General features: G+C 35.9%; 1 protein-coding gene across 3 annotated transcripts in view; it reads left to right on the top strand.

The window, feature by feature from the left end:
- Positions 1–22,326, top strand: part of LOC126457328 (obscurin) — a 684,258-nt gene that overhangs the window by 524,346 nt on the left and 137,586 nt on the right. For all 3 annotated transcript variants that reach the window (XM_050093526.1, XM_050093528.1, XM_050093527.1), the window contains 4 exons: positions 1,021–1,322; positions 6,432–6,665; positions 12,852–12,972; positions 15,043–15,183. In XM_050093526.1, coding sequence (XP_049949483.1) covers positions 1,021–1,322; positions 6,432–6,665; positions 12,852–12,972; positions 15,043–15,183 — 798 coding nt within the window. The remainder of the gene's footprint in view (positions 1–1,020; positions 1,323–6,431; positions 6,666–12,851; positions 12,973–15,042; positions 15,184–22,326) is intronic.

Raw genomic sequence — 22,326 nt, 5'->3', positions numbered from 1 at the left:
CAAGAAGATTAAAGAGTTTCAGACATCAGCAAGGGACAAAAAGGATCCACTTACAATTCGGGAATATACCGAATACTTAGTGCACGTGGAAAATTCTATTTAGGAATGACTGGATTATCCATCAACACCAGCATCATTGAACATAAATGGCATTGCAGGTTGGGGCAGGCAAACTGCCCATGGCAGAACAGTGGAACATGCATTGCATTATAACATCGCCAAAATAAAATTTGCTGACATGCTGTGGAGAAGAGCTATCACCATTGCTTATTTGAGGAAGACACATAAGTCCTCAAACATGACAACAGCTTCAATAGGAAGCAGGAAAGCCCCAAGCTGAATGGATTAGGTTCTCATACTGTGGTAAATGACCATTCCGAGTCAGTGGAAATGACTGGGGAGAAGCCCTCAGAAATTGGGCATGGGCTAGAGTCCAGTATGCCATCAACAGTAAAGGGTGAAGCTTCAACAATGCCAATCATATTGGCAAAACATCAGAAAAATTGTCATACAGATTCCAACAGAAGAACCTGAGACAGAAGTCAGCAGGCAATGTGTCAACAAGTGGCCATGACAGTCTCAATAATTTTGTCGGTTTTCAATGTTAGTGTTTCCCTCACTATTTTTACACCTGTGTTTCCCCTTCTGATAATTAAACAATGGAAAATCCTGGATGGAATAATGCACACACACATGCACGCACGCACAACGCGTGCGCACACACACACACACACACACACACACACACACACACACACACGAGACCACAGTCTCTGGCTGCTGAGTGTATGTCTACTTCCAATGAAGGACTTTTTGCCTGAAAGCTTACTTGCTAACATTCTCTTTGTTGTGCCTGTATGCAGCTCAGCAGCTCCTCTTCTGATAATTCCCTTTATGGTAGTTAAGTAGTTGCACTCCTAAGGTGATCTTGTATATGATGATTATGTTGATATTTTCAGGTACTTCTTCACCTATGATGATATGTGTATCACTAACTTTGTAAAATACTTTATATTCTAGTGGAGAAACACAGAGAACAGAACCACCTTCTTTCATGAAGAAAATAGGTGACACTGAAGTATACAAAGGCATGACAGCAAAGTTTACTGCATGTGCTGCTGGCATTCCAGAACCCGATTTTGAATGGTATCGCAACAATGAGCGTCTATTTCCAAGTGATCGCATTAGAATGGAGCGAGAAGGTTCTGGACTCCTGAGACTTATTATAGACTCTGTTGATCCTGTTGACATAGGCCGCTACCGTCTTAAAATTTTCAACCCCCATGGTGAAGCAAGCTGTGAAGCGGAACTTGCATTTGATTGTAAGTGGTATTTTTCTGTCATTATGAAGACAATCTATAAGGAACAGAAAGAGTTTTGTTGTAGCTCTCTATCAGGAGTTTATTTTAGAACCTTTACAGTCAGTTCAAAAAGCTAGACAACATATTTCTATTTGCCAAATAGGCAGTTTAAATTTTTAAAGCCATTTGTTATTAAAATTGTCAGTGTAATCTTTTTAAACATCTCCAAGAATATTTATACTACAAGAAGCCTTTAGTGGGATGTTGTTGTAGAAGACACATTGTATTATGTAATAGCACAATGAAGGTGTTAACAAAATTGAGCTGAACATTAAGTCTCATTAAAATGCTGTGCAGATATATGCTATACTAATTTGAAATCTTGAGCCTTTGAAACTATACCTGCAGAATTAACTGTATAAATGGAAAAGAGTGAATTAATTTGCTTATGTACATCATCAATGATCATAATCAGTAACGTAAAACATGTAATCTTGGAGTATATGTAAAGTAGAAAAGTGTAGTAAGAAGCTGGTCTGTCAGAAATGTGAACCTTACATCTTGCAGTGCTGGTCTTCAGTGAAGTTTAGCTAGTATTTTATTGGTCCATCTATAATATTAGAGAAAACAGATAATTACATTTTTTTGAATGTTCTGTCCCATCTTTCAATATGAGTTAAAATTGTTATGCAATTGTAGACATCAAGATATAAATATATAGGTAACGCTAGGGCACGTAACTTCTGCACATGTTGAGAAATAACTTGAGGTTCCTAGCAAAAAATTCAAATATATACATCAAGTAGTCCAACATAATTTTCACTTACAAAGGAATGGTCACACTTATCATGTCGAAATCTGTGTTGCTTTTTATACCACTGTGAGTTAATATTGAAAAAAGTCCTTACACAATATTTTAGCTGTGAGAATAACCTGAAAGTCATTACAAAAACTTTATGAAGTAAGACATTTGCCACATGGTTTCAGTGCTTGTAACTGCCTATTGCACAGCCTTGGCCTCTTTTTTGCTACGATATTCCAGTGCCATCTTGGGACAAGGTGATGTTATCTATGTGCTGCTCTCTTGGCACAATAATGAGAGAACTGATTCACCCAGTCACAGCGATTGTAGGGTAATTAAAATCATTGAGAAGTACAACTGATACGTTATCTACAGAATTCTTTCCAAATTGCTAAGGAATAGACACAATTAAATACATGGTTTAGAACATGTCAAAATTAATTTTATTTGTTGTAACCACTGCAAAAATGCAAAATATTGAAACAATAAACATACATTTTTGTGCGCCAAGAACATACAGGTAATGACAATGTATGACAGTCCTACGAGCTACAGACATTATTAGACATCCTAAGGTAAAACAGGATGAGGCCTAATATAAGTATATTTCAAGGATTGTCACACATATTTAATCAAATTTTGAAACCATGTACAGGAAAACTGATAATATATTATTATTATTATCATCGTTAATTCCCCATTAAGGAAAGCGTTAAAACACAATCAATATTCACAATGACAATATGGTACATAAATTGGTACATTTCAAATTTATGGCACTTTTTTCTGTCTCTTTCTTTTCTCTTCCCAAAAACCTCTCATAAATTCACTGTGTTTCTTCTTCCTCTCTTCTGTCCACTTCTTTCCTGATTTCTTCTCTTTTGGTGTTTCTTCAAATTTCTGTTTGTTGATTTTTTCTCTGTATTTTCCTCTGTTTGATATTTCTTCTGTGGAGATGTTTAGATTTTTGAGGTCTTCCATGGTTTCCTTTACCCAGTTAGTTTTCACCTTATTCATCACCACTATGTTAAAAATCTTCTTGGTCAGCCTATTTTCATTCATCCTACGAATGTGCCCATAGAATTTTGCCCTTCTTTTTCTGATATTGTCTGTAATTGTCTCTGCCTTTTTGTACAATTCCTTTGTTGGTCTCTTTATCCAGATCCCCTGTCTTATTGCAGCATGAGAATGTTGTCACAGTGGCAGACCAGAAACTGCAGTGATCTGCACACAATAATTTTCTCTGTTAAGTTTTCTGTAAAATGCTTTCCACTGACATAAAAATTCTCTGTCTAACAGTTCAATTACAGTCATTATGCCAGGTGTAATCTGAAGCATCTCTACTTCTTTGTCAGGGTGAGCTCAAAATACAGCTTTCAATGGATCAGAACTTTTGTTAACTGACCATGAATCTAGAAGGAGAAGAGACTTGTTGCCACAGAACAGAAGAGAGCATGATGCATGAAACCATAATGTTTCATTTCCTATTTTTCCTGCCCTCGATGCATCTACCACAAGATTGTCTGTTTAGAACATTGTTCTTTTGACAAATGGTCCAAAACATTCAATTGATCCTTGAAAACACATACAGTTCAAGCAGCAGTGAACCATCCAGACTAATTATGGGCATTAGTGTATGAATGTGCGGGTGCAGTCATGGACTGCGCAGTCACCTCTATATGTTTCTCCCCTTTGAATGACAGTTTTCTCTTGGCACACACTTCTTTTTTATATGAGTGTGCGGGTGCAGTCATGGACTGTGCAGTCGCCTCTGCATGTTTTTCCCCTTTGAATGACAGTCTTCTCTTAGCACACATTTCTTTTTGAAAACTAGACTGATATGCATTGTAAATGTAAGATTCACTAAAACTAGTGATCTTATGCTTCACATTCATAGAAAAAGGTTCTATCATGTTTGTTTGAATCACTTCATTTACAGATCTGTTTGAATCACTTCATTTACAGATCTGTTCGAATCACTTCATTTACTAATCTGTTTGAATCACTTCATTTACTTATCTGTTTCTCAATACAAATTTTGTTATTTTTCGTGCCACAATTTTATGTGAGCTTTTGAAGTGACTGATCAAACTTTGAGAAGTTGTAAATTCTTCAGCACCTATTGTGATGGCAATGTCTAATGGCCAATCACATAAAGTTATATCACTGACACTAAATGATTTTTGTCTGGCTTTGATAAATAGCTCATAAAACATGCATTTAACTCAAAATCCAGTCATCTCTTGTGTCATCCAGCAACTTCCTTTTTCCATCTATGCAATTCACATTCAGAACAGAGAAAGTGATATTTATTTCGAGCAGTATTAACACATAGGCATTTCTTACCACTTTCATTGAGCCAATACATCACTGCTTTTTCTTTGGCTGATAGGGTAATTTCAGTTCCTGGTGTTGCTTTTGGAGATAATTGATAATTATATGTTGGCGGTATCACTTGAAGAGTCTTCACAGATACAACTTTCTTCAGTTTCTTCATTGTTTGTGGATTTGCAACATGCAATATCAAATGTTTCAGTAATTTCTAGCCGCATGTCTGCATTATTTACATGCTTGTGCAGAAGCTTAACTACCATTTCACACATCACATAGTCTTTACACATGTTTTCTGTTTGTAGCTTAGTTTGGCATCTGTTGTATATCTCCACAGCAAGCAGCAAAGCATTTACGGGGTTTGCCATCATATGTGAGGGCAGACTGAATGTTCAGCATAAAGTGGCTTCTGGAGTATAGATGTAAATGTGCAGAATATCTTTCACAACTCAAATTAGCATCAGGATGATACCTTTTTAAATATGTACCAGAAATTCAAAGAACGTGCACCCCAAATAAATAAATATTAGCTTCCCCTTTTCACCAAAACCTTGCAATGATGTTCCTCTTCAGCAAATGCTGCACTAAGATCGCTGCACTTCCCTAACATGCACGAAATGCTCACCATACCAATAGCTTGTGATTCATGATTTCCATGGGTGGTCACCCTTCACTGCAAGAATCAAGCAAGAAAAACAGCCTTTTGTGATTTTATGTAGGTGACTTTTAGTGTGTCGACAGCTACAGTTTTGTGTGCAGACCTTTTTCACAAATAACTAACACAGGTAAAAAAAATCAAAATGTGTTTCAGCATGACAAATCTGACCAGTCTCTAGTTAGACATTAAATTACAAATTCATGATTAATCCAGGCATGAAAAATTAAAATTGAATGAACAGACAGATGGGATCTAATGCCAAAATTTTGTTCGCAAGTATATCAACCACACCATACTGTTAATACTCCACCCACACACTACTTAACCACAAAGGCCTAATCCCTACTCCCCTTACAATACAATATCATTCTTCAAGAAAACAGCCAAATCACATCCTCTAGCCAAATCACATCCTCTATGAGCTTCACATTCCTCTCATCTGCACCTGAAATGAATATTATCATTCTTTACACCCTTCCAATCTCCTCCACTATGGTCTTCCACTTGTCTCTCAACCCTATCACTTATACTATTATGTGCCTCACTCTACTGCCCCTATTTGCACCAGTCTGAGCTTCCTTTAATTCTGTATTCTTAGCCCTTTCCCTGACTGTCCCCTCCTTCTCTTAGCCCTTGCTCCTCCTTCTCTCTTTCCTGTACTTCTTATTCTATTTACTCCCTCCACTCACTAAAAGTTCTCATCTCAGTTTGATCTTAAGAACAAAACAGTGTACTTTCTTGTGTCTAATTAGTGGGTTTTAGGAAAAGAACAAATATTTTTAAGATTTGTTACTATATCCCAGTCCTTGTTAATATGCCTATCCATAATCAAGAGCCATAATATCTTATGAATGGCTATTATTATCCATTTCACTGTTAGAAACCAATATAAAAACTGCACATAACAGGGTATAGAAAGGTGTCAGACTTGGGAAACGCTAAGGTGAAAACAGCTATAGCACAGTGGAAAGTATTTGGAAGTGAATTAATGAAAAGAAGGTAAATGATAATGAAGGTGTGCATCAAGGAAGAAAATTCTGTAAGTATGGAAATAGGACTCACTGAAATTAGAATACCTTTTAATGAATTATTCCCATTTGCAGAATTCCAAATGACTGCTATTAGGAGAGCTGATGATAGTGACTCAACTATTAGTGGCCTCTCAGATCTCTGATAATGTAATGAAGTGTGACATCTGCAGTAGTTACTCAAGTCCATCTGGGGTCATTTCTACTGAAGGCTTCTGAGCACAACCTTTCTATGTAACAGACTGTAGATTTGTAAATGTATAGTGAGATTTAAATTATTTTGTTTGTTATAAACTGTACAATTGTTTCAGCACTGGATACACATCCAAAGCGTCCACTGGGCTACTTGTACACTGACTTTGATAAATATCAAAGTTCTGCAACACCTCTTCCATTGCCAGATAAACCCATTATTTGTAGAATGAGTGACAGGAGACTGACACTGTCGTGGCGACCATCGATACCCATAGGTCCGACATTGCCAGTCACATATCGTGTTGAAATGAGTGAACAACCTGATGGAGAATGGTTTACTGCCAGAACAGGTTTGTGAAATTTAATGTCATATACTTTTGTTAATATTGTAGATTAATGGCATTATTCAGTCAAGTGAACTAGTCTTCAAATTCCAATAAATTCAGAAAAATAAGCAGATAGCATTTACAATAAAAACAAAGCAGATCAAAGAGAAAATTCTCTTACTAACAAGCATCTTTGAAAGCAAAACTCTTCAGAATACATTATACTGAGTATTTTGGAAGATCTGAACCTATTTCTTTTAATTGATTGTCATTTATCAAGGATAATAGTGACAATGATTTGAGAAGGCTGTTTTCAGAATAAAAAGATTTTTAACTTTGGGAAGGAAAGGAGTTCTAGTAGGAAGACTTATTTTCAAAACACATTACTGTACTGTGTAGTATATTTTTCTCAGTTTTTACTGATAAATATTGTCAACAGTGTAACAAAATCTATTTGTATAGAGACTGACAAGAATATATCAGAACTCATCTATAGCTCTATGCAACTAGTATTTAAAAAATAGATGAAATTAAAGTTCACAGACAAAAGATCTACAGAGCGAAATTAACACAGTATCAGTAGAGTAATTTAGTAGCATTTTTTTCAAAACTCAATATACGCAGAATATTTCAAAATTGAGTCAGAAATAGTATTGGCATAATGGTGACATTTTGCAACAATTCCTTAAACAAGTTTTAGCAAAAGTCAACTGCTGCTGTGTGTATGAATACTCCATGTCACAATGTTGCAGCAAAGCATGATACATGCATTCTTACAGTTACAGCAAAAGTTGACAAATGAAATATAATTACCCTCTAGTGTCTCAGCTCTCTTTCTGCAGCAAGCAGTTAACAATAAAGGAGTATACCGGTTGCTTTAAGTGGTGTTAATCATTGTTGTAATAATATTTAGTGGTGGAAATAGTATTTCTACCAGATTTCATTGTTGTCAGAATATTTGCAGTTTACTATTAGACAAGTATTTACTTGTGATGCTCTCATTTGCGTCTACAAAGAAGTGCTGCAAGCAGAAGCAGAATGGGTGATGATTCTTGTGATTCTGAAAATGGCATACAGGTCAAGGAATGTTCCAATGGGAGAAAATCCTGATTCAAGAACACATTACATTGACCTGAAATGCAAAGCAAAAAAGTGTTAAAGGGAACCTGTCATTAAATGTAATCACGGATTTGAGGTTTCAGCTTCAGAAGCTAAATGTGTGAAAGAATCCAAAGCTGCTGAACTCTGCTACAAAGATATTTCCCATGTTCATCACCATGAGACATTATCAAATAAAATGGATCGAGATAAGTTTCTGTTAATTTCCTAATATTTCTTCACTCCAATGCAGAGTAGTAGATACTCAGAATGCAAAAAGGAAGAAAATAGTGACAGTGAAGTATACTATCAGAAAAAGGAACAGTGAAGTAGTGCCTGTTTGTGCTGCCAGTTTCCAAGGAGTATCTGGCATGGCAGAGAATAAGTTACTCTATTTAGCAAGCAGGCTCCATGAGTAAGGAACTTTGCCAAAGGAAAGGAGAGAAGGCAACACAACAGGAAAGGATCATAAGGAGGTCAGGAAAGGATCATAAGGAGGTAACTTTTGTCATTAATAATGATATAAAAATATAAATGCAAAGAGGAAGCCACCATGGAAGGGGGAAAGCTATGAGAGCTTATTTGCTTTCAGATCTCATAGTCAGTAAAATGTTCAAGAGATTCTGTGAAGAAAGAAAAATTTTAGGACTGAAACAATGCTCCTTATCAAGATACAAGCACATATTTTAGAAACAATTCTATCATCTGGGATACCTCATACTGATATAATGAAGGAAGGTAATCCAACTGTCATTAAGATTTGCTTCGACATGCAGCAGAACCAGCTTATTCCAAGCCTATAAGTAAGGTTTTCTGTGCTAGACAAATATTGATATACAGTCCGTGCATAGTAATCTATGCTAAGGAGCAAAAAAAGTAAAACATCATTTTCTACACCTGGTTGGAGACAGCTTTGCAGGACTTTCTTTCTGACTTACATAAAAAACAACCAAATGACAGCACCAATACTGTACAGCTCTTGTCAGATTATTGCAGCAGCCAAAATAAAAACAATTGTATGATGGCTATGCTTACAGTGTTCTTGTAAAAGAGCACAAAATTCAATAATATTCATCACTTCTTCCCTGTTCATGGCCATAGCTATAAGCCTCCAGACCAAGTGGTAGAATTGTGATGTCTTACAGAGAAAAAGAAAGCATCTTGTCTCATAAAAAATATTTTCATATTTTAGAAGAGCATAGTACTCTCAAAGTTCTAAACATAGGCTGGACTGTTAAAAATCTAAAATATAGTGCACAGAAAGTATTAAAATCCAAGCTACCATTCAAAATGAAAAGCCAGGAATCACAACAAAGCAAAGAAAATTATTAGTGTGTTAGTAAATGATATATTCTCTGGAGATCGAGTACAAGTTGACATCCTGAGACAAAAGAAACTATGCTAGCCCTTTACCAAAACAAAATATGGCAATCAAAGAAAAGAAAAAAGATGTGTCTGCCTTGCTAAAGTATTTTGAAATTCCAGATGATGCAAAGGAGTTTTACAAAGATGTCCTAGAAAAATAATGTATAAATGTAAGTGGAAAACCTTAATAATAACAGTGTGATTGTAACTTGCAATACTTTTTGTATTATTCATTTCATTCTACATCTGGTATTGATAATGATACAAACTCGATGATTGTGTTAAAATAGTCAGCTCATTGCTATTCAAATAATGGAAAATCCATTGTCTATTTTGATGAAAACCTGTTTGGTTGAAAGCTACGTTTGACAGTTCTTTTGTTGTCTCTATCTGCGACTCAGTATCTCCACTATATCTTAAGTAGCAACTATCCTTTTCATAATACTATCATTGCTATTGTTATATTATGGGGTACTGATGACCTTGATGTTAAGTGCCCTCCTCCATAAATCATCATCATTATATTACGTCACTGTAATTTTATTTTTTATTCTCAATAAAGTCAAAAACGATAAATTTAAAAAATTCTGTAGAATAATAATACAAGCAAAAATATGCATTTTGCAACAATGGAGACATGTAATAAACACTACAGCAACAGAATTAAAGAAGCCAGTGCAACTGATAACAGGAATAAATATAAGCATTTATCGACTTCTGAAAAAGTCTGAAGTAATCACACCTTAATATACTGTTATAAAAATTAAATTTTAATACATTTCCGTAAAATGCTTTACTAATGTCATGAGATGTAGTAATCATGTAAAAATTCAGATGCTGAAACATATCTATCTATGTGAAAATAGAAAAACTCATTTTATTAAAAACTGTGTTTATTGCTTTTATTGAGTTTTGAAAAAAAGCTCAAAAAAGCTCCGCAATCAGGAAAACAAACATTCACATCTAAATAAAAAGTGAAAAAACTGATTGTGTTTTTGTAGTCGTTGACCACATTGAAGGAACTAAATTAGAAAAATAAATTTGATTTATTGCATTTGTCCACTTATGTAATACCGATACTTCAAGGGAGAAACTTACAATGAAGCAAGTTGATTGCAATTACTAGATTAGATGATAAATGGATTTAAATAGTTTGAATCTGAAGAATGAAAAACACCGTCAGCAAAAATTAAAGGTCACTGCAAGCAAAGGGATACCTGAATTTTTAGCATTTCCAGAAAGCACAAATTTGTAAGAGGCCTCTTTTTATCATTTAAAATTCAGTTGAAGGGAAGGAAAAAAAACACTGTTATTATCAGCACAGCAGTAAGGATACAAATAAGAAGAAGTTATTCTGAACCATGCAGCTGCATGAAGAACAATGAACTGAACATTACTACATTCATAATTTAATTAATACATATTAAACAAAATTTAGAAAATTATAAGAACACATCTTTTAAGGGGGGAGGGGGAATTGTAACTTGAATTTTGCCAGTGTTACATCATAATGATTTGGGAGTGAAATATGTTTTTAATTCTCTTGACTGATGTGTGAAAACTGTGTAACACTTCTGGATTGTTGAAATGTCCCAAGAGTGGTCAGATCTATAGAGAAGAATGTGTATACACAATTTAATTTGGTTACCACCTTTTAAAAATCACTTTGAACAGTAAACAGACAAAAAAGAGAATAGCCAGCAATTTTCCTACAGCTGAAAATGTGTTAGGTGTGTCTGTACAGCGTTCATAAGGCAGCTGTGTGGAAGTCATAGCCTTTCCTAATTTCACCTGCATGTACATCTATACTCTGCAAGCCATCTTATGGTGTGTGGGGGAGGCTACTTCATATACCAGTGTTACTCCCCCATTTTCCTGTTCAACTCACAAATGGTTCAGGGAAAGAACAATTGCCCATAAGCCTCTGTGTGGGCTTGCATCTCTCTAATTTTATCTTCAGGGTCTTTTCATGAGGAGGAAGTAGCACATTTGGTTGACTCTTCTAGGAACATATGCTCTCGGAACTTTAACAGTAGACTACACCATGATGCAGAATGCCTCTCTTGCAGCATCTGCCTCTCAAATATGCTGTGCATCTCCTTGAAGCTTTTGTGCTTACTAAATGAAGCTGCAATGAAATGTGTTGCTCTTCTTTGGATCTTCTGCTATGGATCCCAGAGTGATGAGCAATATTCAAGTATTGGTTGAATTAGCGTTTTGTAACCTATTTCCTTTCTTGATGGACTACATTTCCTGTGGTTGGTTCCAGTGACACCAACCTCACACTTGCCTTGCCCTTGATTATGTGGTCATTTGACTCCAGATTGCTCTGTACACATTCTCGGAGATAATTTATGGAAGTAACAGCCTCCAGTGATCGTTCTGCAATCATACAACCATACGATAAAGGGTTTTTCTGTCTATGTATTCCTAATATGAGTATGTGACGTTTGTTTGTGTTGACCTCAATTGCCTCTCCCTACACCAAGACTAAATCCTCCATACGTAACTGCATCGAATGCATTTTCGAAATCAAGGGTCACGACATCTCCGTGGGTGCCTGTATCTACTGCTATCATGAACAAAGAGAGCAAGCTAAGTTTCGAGTACTTGTTGCTTTCAGACAAGATTTTTGGCCTCCAAACATGTCATAATATGCTAGCATAAAACTTGTTCCAAAATTCTACAACAGACCGAAGTCAGAGGTATAGGCCTATAGTATATGCATCTGATTGATGACTGTTTCTGAAAATGGGAATAACCAATGCTTTTTTCCAATCATTTGGAATGCTTCACTCCTCCAGAGATCTACAGTAATCTGCTGCTAGAAGAGAGACAGTTGTTTTGCATGTAGTATTGAACTGGTACCCCATCAGATCCAGTGGCCTTTCCTCTGTTGAGCAATTTCAGTTGCTTTTCTATTTCTTGGTCACTTATTTTGATATCTGTCATTTTGTCATTCATGTGCCAATTAAAAGGGGAGCTACAGAGTGATCTTTGTTTATGGTCACAATTGCAAATGTTCTGCTATCATAATATTTTTAACAGGGATATAAGACTCTTAACTTCCCCTGAAAGAATATACACTTAAAGTCTTATTTTTGGAATGATCACTAGAATTCAGTTTCTGGTTATCATCAGCTTCCTGAATAAATGTTTTATCTGTGAAGGTAAAAATTTCGAGAGTAAGGAAGAAAAGGCAAAACCACAGTGCAATCTAAACCAGTATCATTATGTGTTAAACCCTAGAGTAATACTGAATCATGATATTTTGAAACAGTTATGTTTTACTGTAACATTCCTTGTCATCAAAATGAAGTGATTTAGCAGAAGCAAAGTAAAGTGTGATACATACAAAAATTTGTTTCTCAATAGTCATGGTACATACTGTTATCTGAGCTGTTGTTTTGTTTGTGTTCCCAGTTTACAACAGTGTCTGCCTGCAGATTGTATTAATATTTCAGTTAGACAAATATTATAAGTCCCGAAGTAATGAATCTGATGATCAAGTAAATACAATATAGTTTAAAATGCATGACTGACAGAGTCATTACTTGCTGATATTATTACTTACGCATCAGTTGACTCTTAAATAGATGCATACTTCTTGGAATTACTAGATGTTGGAACACAATTTCTGTATTTGTTTTCAATATTTCAGTAAATATAGAGTTGCATAATTTCAAAAATTTTAATTCTCAGGTAACATACGTGGCAGACTAAAACTTGTTTGTCGATCTGTTTTAGGTATTCTTGGGTGTGCTTGTGACATTCACAATTTGCAACCATTCCAAGATTATAAATTCAGAATTCGGGTGGAGAACAGATATGGCATCAGTGATCCTTCACCATATGCTGTAACTTACAGGTATGATGAGTAGTTGTGCAGGTGACAGAAGCTGAAAATCTCTACAGAAAATTCAGTGGTCATCTAAGCGAATTTTTAAAGTTTTACATTTAGTTATTACAAATAAAAACATAAAATTTAGGACACATAAATGACATTATCGTCATTCATGTATGACCTTGAAGTTTCTTTTATTGTAGTGTACATCAAGACAAAGTTCAGCAGCATTTGAAGTAATAGTTATAGTTACACATGCTTAAAATTTGAAAGATGTGCTTACAGTATAAAAAAATAGTGTCAGTTTTGATCACAATATCCATATTAAATTATTTTTGAGTGTGATGATGAAAGGAGGTAAGTTACACTTAAAGCACTGCTGCTACAACCTTGACAATAGCTTATGTTTGCTTTCTCACTTCCTTTGCCTGTTTCCATGCCTACCACAATCCTGAATAACTAATAGGATACATTACATGCATATTCTTCCTCATCGTGTCACTTTATTAATTGATTTCATTATTAAAGGAGATTCATGCATAGTAGATTTGTTATCATTCAAGCAACTTTTAGACTTTTGTGTAAGAGTGTGAAACAAAATATAAATGTCACAGTGTAAAATTTCTAAATGAAATTGCAAACATATAATTAAAGTACAGTAATTTTCTGCTGTAGATGTAATTACTAGCAATAATAATCACAAAACATAGAACATTTGAGAATTACAAAGGAGCATGCACTTTTTGCTGTTGTAATCTTTTTTAAAATTTTTGTGCTGTAGAGTGCTTGGAGTAGAGTTTAACAATATATTGTTAGCAATGGTAGAAGCACAAAAGACATATACTTGCTGTATATCGTTGTGAGTTGTATTCTTGCATTATTTCTGTTATGTATATCTGCTGTAACACAGGAAATTCCTAATGGAATATTATTATATCTGTAGATACTGCTAATTCCTGAGTTGTAACTGCTTCAAGATACTCAAAGATCTACTGTGTGACACTGCATTTAGCTCTTTTCTCAGTAACATTGCTTCTTTCTTTAACTATTATTTATCTAGTTGCTGTATACTCTATGTGATGTCTTTCATTTGTGTAAAAAATTTAACGTTATTATACATAATGTACATTTCAACAAAAATTATTTGTATGCAGATGGATAAAACTAGATTAATACTGCAAACTACCATTTTTGCTTTGTCAGTTAGTATGTAGTTAAAAGCTGCCTGTTGCAGTTATTGAGAAAGCAATTCATGCTGTTGTATTTATTTTTTAGTTGTTCTTATGTTTTTTTAAATATGTCATAATTACAGAAAGAAACACTGTAACTGCAAAGTTATCATTGAATTCATTTAGTAACCAAGTGGTATTTTGAAATACCGTATGTGAAATAAATTAAAGTGTATGAAGACTAGCATTCCATAGAAGCTCTCTTGAAAGACAAAATTTAAGATATACTGTGGGGCAACAGTCATTGATAAATATTGTACTTCATCTATCATTCTGAGAGAGTTTTGGGAGAAACTAAAACTTATGTAAAATCTTCTGTGTTAAGAAAAGTGAAAATTATTTGTAGAAAATGTAAATTTGACCTCAGTTTACACTTGTATGTCATCTCTACTACATTACAAAACTGACTGAATGGTCAGATGACGTCTGCAAATATGATGTGCTGAAAATTATTCATACAGATAAGTAATGTTCTATGTACACAAACACACATGGCAACTGCTGTATTTTGCCCCCAAAAGTCTTGCTTCAAGATGTTATATGTTACCTGTCATTGGTTTTTGTCTGTCACTGTGTTGTATTTGTGGCTGTCAAGTGTGTTACATGTGAAGGAAAGGCTTATACATAGCTTTATAAACTGAGTTATCATGTTTATAAAATCCTTAAGCAATTTGTATATGCCAACATATATAAAATTGTTTCTTAAGTAGACGAAAATTTGTATCCCAAGGAGAGTCATAAACTGTAAGTTAGATAGCCTCAAAGCAGCTGTATGGTGTGTTACAACATGTAATTGAAGTTCAGGTGAATGTAAACTTATTAGCTAATAAACTTGAAAACTTTTACTGCTGATTGTTTTTCCCAGAGCACGTCTTGAACCGGAACCCCCGAAGTTCTTCCCATACTTGGAGCCGGGAATCGACTTCCGTCCTGAGACGTCCCCCTACTTTCCAAAGGACTTTGACATTGAGAAGCCACCGCATGATGGATATGCTCAAGCCCCAAGGTGCGACAAAAAGCCTGTAATAAAGAGCACATTTCTGTAGACACATAATGTGACCATTTGTAAAAGACTCAATAGCTCTTCACTCATATCTCATATAAAAGATCTCACACAATACACATTATTGCAATAAGAGGAACAAATAATTATTAAATGTTCTCTTGCATGGTAAAAGTCCAATCAAGAAAATATACACAGCTCTAGAACATACATATGAAATATTTCACAAAGATTTCAGTATTGTAGATTTGTCTCTTCGTGCTCTGGTATAACACTAATGATTTAACAGTATTATTATTTGGTTATACTCTTTCACGTGAAGAAAATTAAATTGAAAGTGATATCTGCAGACTCATATAAGTCAAGAAATAAATTTATTCTATTAGAGAGCTCCAGCACCACAGAAAAGATTTAATAGTGCTCTTGATTGTTGGGACTAACAAATTAATTATTTGTTCCTTAATGTTTGATTTTTGTAGTTGTAAATATGCATAATTTTTTTGCTTTTATCAATCATTTTGATTTTTGTGCATATTTTGAATTTACGTTTTTATTTTTGTCTTTTGGTTTTGTGTTTTTGTTCACTTTCAGCCTTTATCAACAGCTGTATGCAGTAACATACCCTGGTTATTTCAGGAGTAAATACATCATATCACTCTACTTATATAGAGCTAGGATTTTTTGAAGAAATGTAACATACCGCTGTACCTAAACTTTAATATCTCCCCACATATGTATTTAATATGACAGACATGATATGAAAGGGTTGGACCAATGTCAGTAGTACTCCACAGCATTTAATTTTTTTAAAAAAATGTCGAACAGCAGTCCTTTATTCCAGAAATCTTGGTCTGATATTCAAAATTCCCTATCCTTCTATTGGACGTACAGTGTTACTATGCTGAACCAAATCATATGATTATAGTTCTTTTGTCCATTTTTATTGTCATACACTAACACTTTTGTAACTAGATGTAAAAAAAATCAGCTAAACATACTCAGATGAGCTATTAGAGTATTTACATTCAGCTGGATCATCATCATTGAAGAGAACTGGTGGTCAGTCTGTCTGTAAATTCTCCATTCCAATTTTCTTAATAATCATTCACACTAATTTTCTCTGTGATTGTTTTGGAAAATAGTTTTAACTCTATTACTTGCAGCAAAATAATTATGTCTGATTTAATATACATTTTCAACGAACGAAATTAGAAAAGGCAGTGACTCTTTTCCCGGACTGATGGGTGTGTGACAAGGAAGAGGAAAGGACTATAGAAAATACTGCGAGACAGGAGATGGTTGTACTAGTGGCTGCCATTGACAGTGGCAAAATTAGGATTAATTATATTAACAATATCAAAACTGCTGATTTGCAGCTTGAGTATGATAGAAAGAGATACAAGGGAATAGGCCTTGCAATGTGGAAGTGACAGAGTAATGGAGTAGAAAGAGTGTGGAAAGGGGGACGTGACAATTGAAATTTGTAAAAGTTTAGGCCAGGAGAATTGTAAAAATATAATATGTGCTTGAAGAACAGTTCCTTGTATAGTGCAGAGGAGCTCTTGCTGGGCAGGAGGACCAAATGGTGTAGATATTGAAGGAGGTGCCAGTGTTTTTGTTTGCCTCTTCTGCAATATAGTGACTGAATATGCAGTTAGCCAAGGTCTGGCAATGGCCAGTCATGTGGATAAACTGCTGGTTAGTGGTCATAGCCACATAGATTGCTGCACAGTAACTGCAACACAGCTGATATGTGACAGGGCGATTTCCACATGTGGCACTAACTTTGATTGAGTAGGAAGTGCCACTTGGAAATGCAGTAGGAGGTAATAGATCACTACATAGGTCAGGTTTCACACCTGAGTCAATCAAAGATAAATGACTTGTGGGTGTAGGGCTGGAATCAGTAAGTGTTTATGGATAGACTAGGATATTGCATAGGTGCAGTGGATGACCAAGTTCTGTGTTACGGGAAGACTGGAGGATTTTGTGTAAAATATCATTGATCTTAGATGACATGAGGCGATCACAGATTAGCAAAGAATGTGGTTATGTTTTCCAAGACATTGGTGTTTTGAGGAGGGCAAAAAAGGGGGGAGGGGGGGGGGGGGTACTGCTATGGGACTGGGGACTGGTTCACAGTGGCAATGAGTTTGTTTGTATCATGAGAAGAAATAGCATGGGAAATCTGTTTGTGAACCAATGAGAGAGGATATTTCCTGCTGTAAAGACTGATTTGCACTGTACAATTTTCATACGTTTAAAATCACTATACCATTTGGAACTGGAATCATGATCATTCATTTGTCTAGAAAGAATTTCTTGCTAACTAACAGTGAAATTTATTTGTATTGCACTTGATCAGGAGGGGGAGGGGGGGGGGGGGGGGTGCACTGTTTCTCACATTCTTATAACAACATAAAGACTTCCTTCCAAATATTGTGTTTTAAATCACAGAAATCTCAAAAGCATGTTCCTATATAATCCAACTTTCCAGCTTTGCATGTATGTAATGATAACTTGGATGCTTGAATTAACTTTTTTATTTCATGAATTATCATTACAGTGTAACGATTTTTCCTCTTACAAAGACTGGTTTTAATACATTAATTCTTCAGCTTTATTCGGTGACAGTGTTGTGTCATATTCATGTTGCTGTAATTTCACCAACAAAATTGTTAAAATGTGTGTGCTACGCTAGGTTACCAAATCTTAACTTTTCACTTGATATTTGTTGAAACAATTTGAAATCTTAGAGTTGAAATCCTGTTTCTGTTGTTGAGATACAGGGCTCAAATTGCCTACATTTTCTCCTTTGTGTATTTTCATAGCAGTGCTTATGATACAAACCATTATAATTTCAGTAGCTTCATCCTCCAGTTTTTTACATTTTTGTATTTCACATTTGATACATTAATGATATGAATTATAGAGGGAAACATTCCACATGCGAAAAATATATCTAAAAACAAAGATGATGTGACCCACCAAACGAAAGCGCTGGCACATCGATAGACACACAAACAAACACAAACACACACACAAAACACCAGCTTTCGCAACCAACGGTTGCTTCATCAGGAAAGAGGGAAGGAGAGGGAAAGACGAAAGGATTTGGGTTTTAAGGGAGAGGGTAAGGAGTCATTCCAATCCCGGGAGTGGAAAGCCTCACCTTAGGGGGAAAAAAGGACGGGTATACACTCGCACACACACACATATACATCCACACATATACAGACACTAGATGTAAAAAAAATCAGCTAAACATACTCAGATGAGCTATTAGAGTATTTACATTCAGCTGGATCATCATCATTGAAGAGAACTAGTGGTCAGTCTGTCTGTAAATTCTCCATTCCAATTTTCTTAATAATCATTCACACTAATTTTCTCTGTGATTGTTTTGGAAAATAGTTTTAACTCTATTACTTGCAGCAAAATAATTATGTCTGATTTAATATACATTTTCAACGAACGAAATTAGAAAAGGCAGTGACTCTTTTCCCGGACTGATGGGTGTGTGACAAGGAAGAGGAAAGGACTATAGAAAATAGCAAGAACCCACCTCCCCAATGGATGTTTTCTCATCTTGTTGCAACAGCTCAGGAAGCGGGAAGTTTCAACCCACGACAACGCAATTGTCGTAGCACTCACACAGTCGAAGCTGCCGAAGTTACTGTTTTCTCTTCCGTTGCTATGAATCCACATGTGAGCATACCAGAGCTTGAACACCCGGGATTGGAATGATTCCTTACCCTCTCCCTTAAAACCCAAATCCTTTCGTCTTTCCCTCTCCTTCCCTCTTTCCTGACAAAGCAACCGTTGGTTGCGAAAGCTGGTGTTTTGTGTGTGTGTTTGTGTTTGTTTATGTGTCTATCGATGTGCCAGTGCTTTCGTTTGGTGGGTCACATCATCTTTGTTTTTAGATACATTTGATACATTGTAAGATGATTCTTATTTCTTTTCGGAGATTCAATATCTGCACTCTGTATTCACCATAAAGCACTATTGTTGCCTCCTAGCTTATATGGGGTGTCCCATTTATCTTGACCACGTAAATAACTGTTTGTCCAGATGAAAATTACAATATTTGCATCTGGATAGAAAATTCAAAGGTGCTCAAAGTGTTGACCCTGGTTACTGATACATGGGTGCACTCATTGAAAGAAAGAATTATTTACTGCTTCCAGTGTCGCTTGCTGAAGGGAATTACAAGCAAGCATGATACGTTCCCACATTTCCTCTGGGGTTGTTGGAATATTGTGATAGACAACATCTTTAATGCATCCCCAAAGAAAAAAGTCCAGAGGATTTAAATCGGGAGACCTAGCAGGCCAAGTAACTGTTCCTCCTTGACCAATTCATCTGGCAGGATAGCTTCGGTTCAGAACACTATGTGCACACAAGGCATTACGTGCTGGACATCCACCGTGTTGATACCACATAAGCATTCTGATTCTTAGCGGCACTTCATTCAACAGAGGAGGAAGAATTTATCTGAAGAAGTTGGCATACGCTGTGCCATTTAGACTACCATTGATGAAATAAGGGCCAATAGTTGTAGTGCCAAGCATCACACACCAGACATTAACTCTCCATTGATGCTGATGTTCCACCTGTCTGAGCCATTGTGGGTTGTCACTGGACCAATAATGCATGTTCCTTGTATTTACCTGTCCTTTGTTTGAGAAGGAACATTCATTAGTAAATAGAACATTGGGGAAGAAGTTCGGGTTGGCAAGGATTTGCTGCTGTGCCCACTGACAGAACTGTACACGATTCTGGAAATCATTCCCTTGCAATTCTTCGTGTAGGTGTACATCGTAAGGATGGAACCGGTGATGTGTAAGAATATGATGTACAGTGGTTTTAGGAATGCCAATCTGGTGTTCAAGCTCTGGTATGCTCACATGTGGATTCATAGCAACGGAAGAGAAAACAGTAACTTCGGCAGCTTCGACTGTGTGAGTGCTACGACAATTGCGTTGTCGTGGGTTGAAACTTCCCGCTTCCTGAGCTGTTGCAACAAGATGAGAAAACATCCATTGGGGAGGTGGGTTCTCATCAGGATATCACTCTCTGTTCTGTTCCGCTGCCTGTGTAGCATTTCGCCTGCCTTCAACGACAACAATAAAAGAAACGTTATATCGATGTAGATTGTAGGAAGGACAGCCTTTACTGTATGCCTACTGTACACAACAGTATTTAAAAGGACTAAACTACTGTACTAAATGTACCCATACATAAGAAAACAGTACTGCAATTACTGTTCTTACATTTCCCATAGATGAGTATCTTCGTTGGTGTACATTCTACTTGCACAACTCTTCAACTGACGATAGTTGATAAAATGACGGGTGTGTATTCTACTTATGTTTATATTTGTCGTCTGTCAACGCCAGCACGTGGATGTGTTCCATAACCCCGAGTACATGCACTAAGCCATGGGAATGTCAGCATCAAAGTTGTGTTATAAAATTAATAACTTTCAGTGAATGGTACACTGTGATACATTTTTGAATAGGTATTTAGGAGAGAAAATGAATTACTGAATGAAAAATCACGGTGCTATTTAAAAAAGTCATACCGCTGTTCATATCTTTGTAAAAGCTACAATGAAGGCAATCATGCTGATTGATGTCCCCCTGATGGCTAAAGAACATTTGCTTGAAACATTTTAGTTTGCATCTGGAGAAACAGTTATTTAGGTTGGTCAAGATAAGTAGGACACCCTGTATATCGAGTTAAATATGTTAAGAGAATAATTGTTCTATAGAACTTTATTCTAGCATCTAGTCTGATAGATTCTGTATTATATAGTGATACCACATGTATGCCCACATCAGAGAAGTTTAGTCTCTGGTTCATTATTTCTATTGGTTAGTAATCCAAATAGATGGGTAATTATAAATGTTCTGAAAACAAGTTATATAAATCTACATATTTTAGACTGAATCTAGCCGCGAAGGCTCTTCCTTTTGTCCTATATTTTCAAAACTCTTGCCGGTGTCAGTTGTGATACTTGTATCCATGCACTTTGTTTATGGTCATTATAATATTATTAGGATAACTATTACTTATTATTCTTGGCAAAAGCTAAGTCCTATGAAAAAATATAGAGTATTTAATAAATTTTAGGAAGGCTATGGTTGTATAAAATTACAGTCTTTCTTTACATAACCTCTTGCAATATATGAGGTATGTCCACAAAGTACGTTCCATTTGGTTATATAAAACAAACATGTACAGATACAGAAAAAATATTTATTGTACAAAAATCTACAACTTTTAAACTACTTTTCTACATAGCTTCCAAAATTTTGTAGGCATTTGTCACAGTGTGGCACATGTTTTTGTATGCCTTCTTCATAGAAGCTTGCCACCTGTGTATTCAACCATGTGATAAAATGTTCTTTCAGCTCATCATCATCGTTGAAGTGTTGACCACCAAGGACAGATTTGAGGTGTAAGAAGAGATGAAAGTCACTAGGAGAGAGGTCCGGGCTGTACGGAGGATGATAAAACGTGTCCCAGTGAAATTCCTGTAAGAGTTGTTTGGTCACACTCACCGTGTGAGGTCACGCATTATCGTGGAAAAAAACAACACCTTTTGACAGTAATCCTCCGTTCTTGTTCTGTATTGCATGGGCCAATTTCTTAATGGTCTCACAGTAACCGTGGGCACTGATTGTTTGGCCTCACAGTAAGAAATCAATCAGCAAAATGCCTTTTCTGTCCCAAAAAATGGTGCACATGACTTTTTAAGGTGTCAAGATTTGCTTAGGCTTAACCTTTGTTGGGGATAAAGTGTGCCTCCATTCCATCGATTGCCATTTTACTTCACGGGTGTCGTAGGATACACAGGTTTCATCCCTGTGACCACCTGAAAAAGAAAACCATCACCTTATTCTACATCTACATCTACATCCATACTCCGCAAGCCACCTGACGGTGTGTGGCGGAGGGTACCTTCAGTACCTCTATCGATTCTCCCTTCTATTCCAGTCTCGTATTGTTCGTGGAAACGAGGATTGTCGGTATGCTTCTGTGTGGGCTCTAATCTCTCTGATTTTATCCTCATGGTCTCTTCGCGAGATATACGTAGGAGGGAGCAATATACTGCTTGACTCTTCGGTGAAGGTATGT

Source organism: Schistocerca serialis, chromosome 2, assembly GCF_023864345.2.
Source record: "Schistocerca serialis cubense isolate TAMUIC-IGC-003099 chromosome 2, iqSchSeri2.2, whole genome shotgun sequence".
Classification (NCBI taxonomy): Eukaryota; Metazoa; Arthropoda; class Insecta; order Orthoptera; family Acrididae; genus Schistocerca; species Schistocerca serialis.
This window is presented reverse-complemented; position numbering and strand designations above follow the sequence as displayed.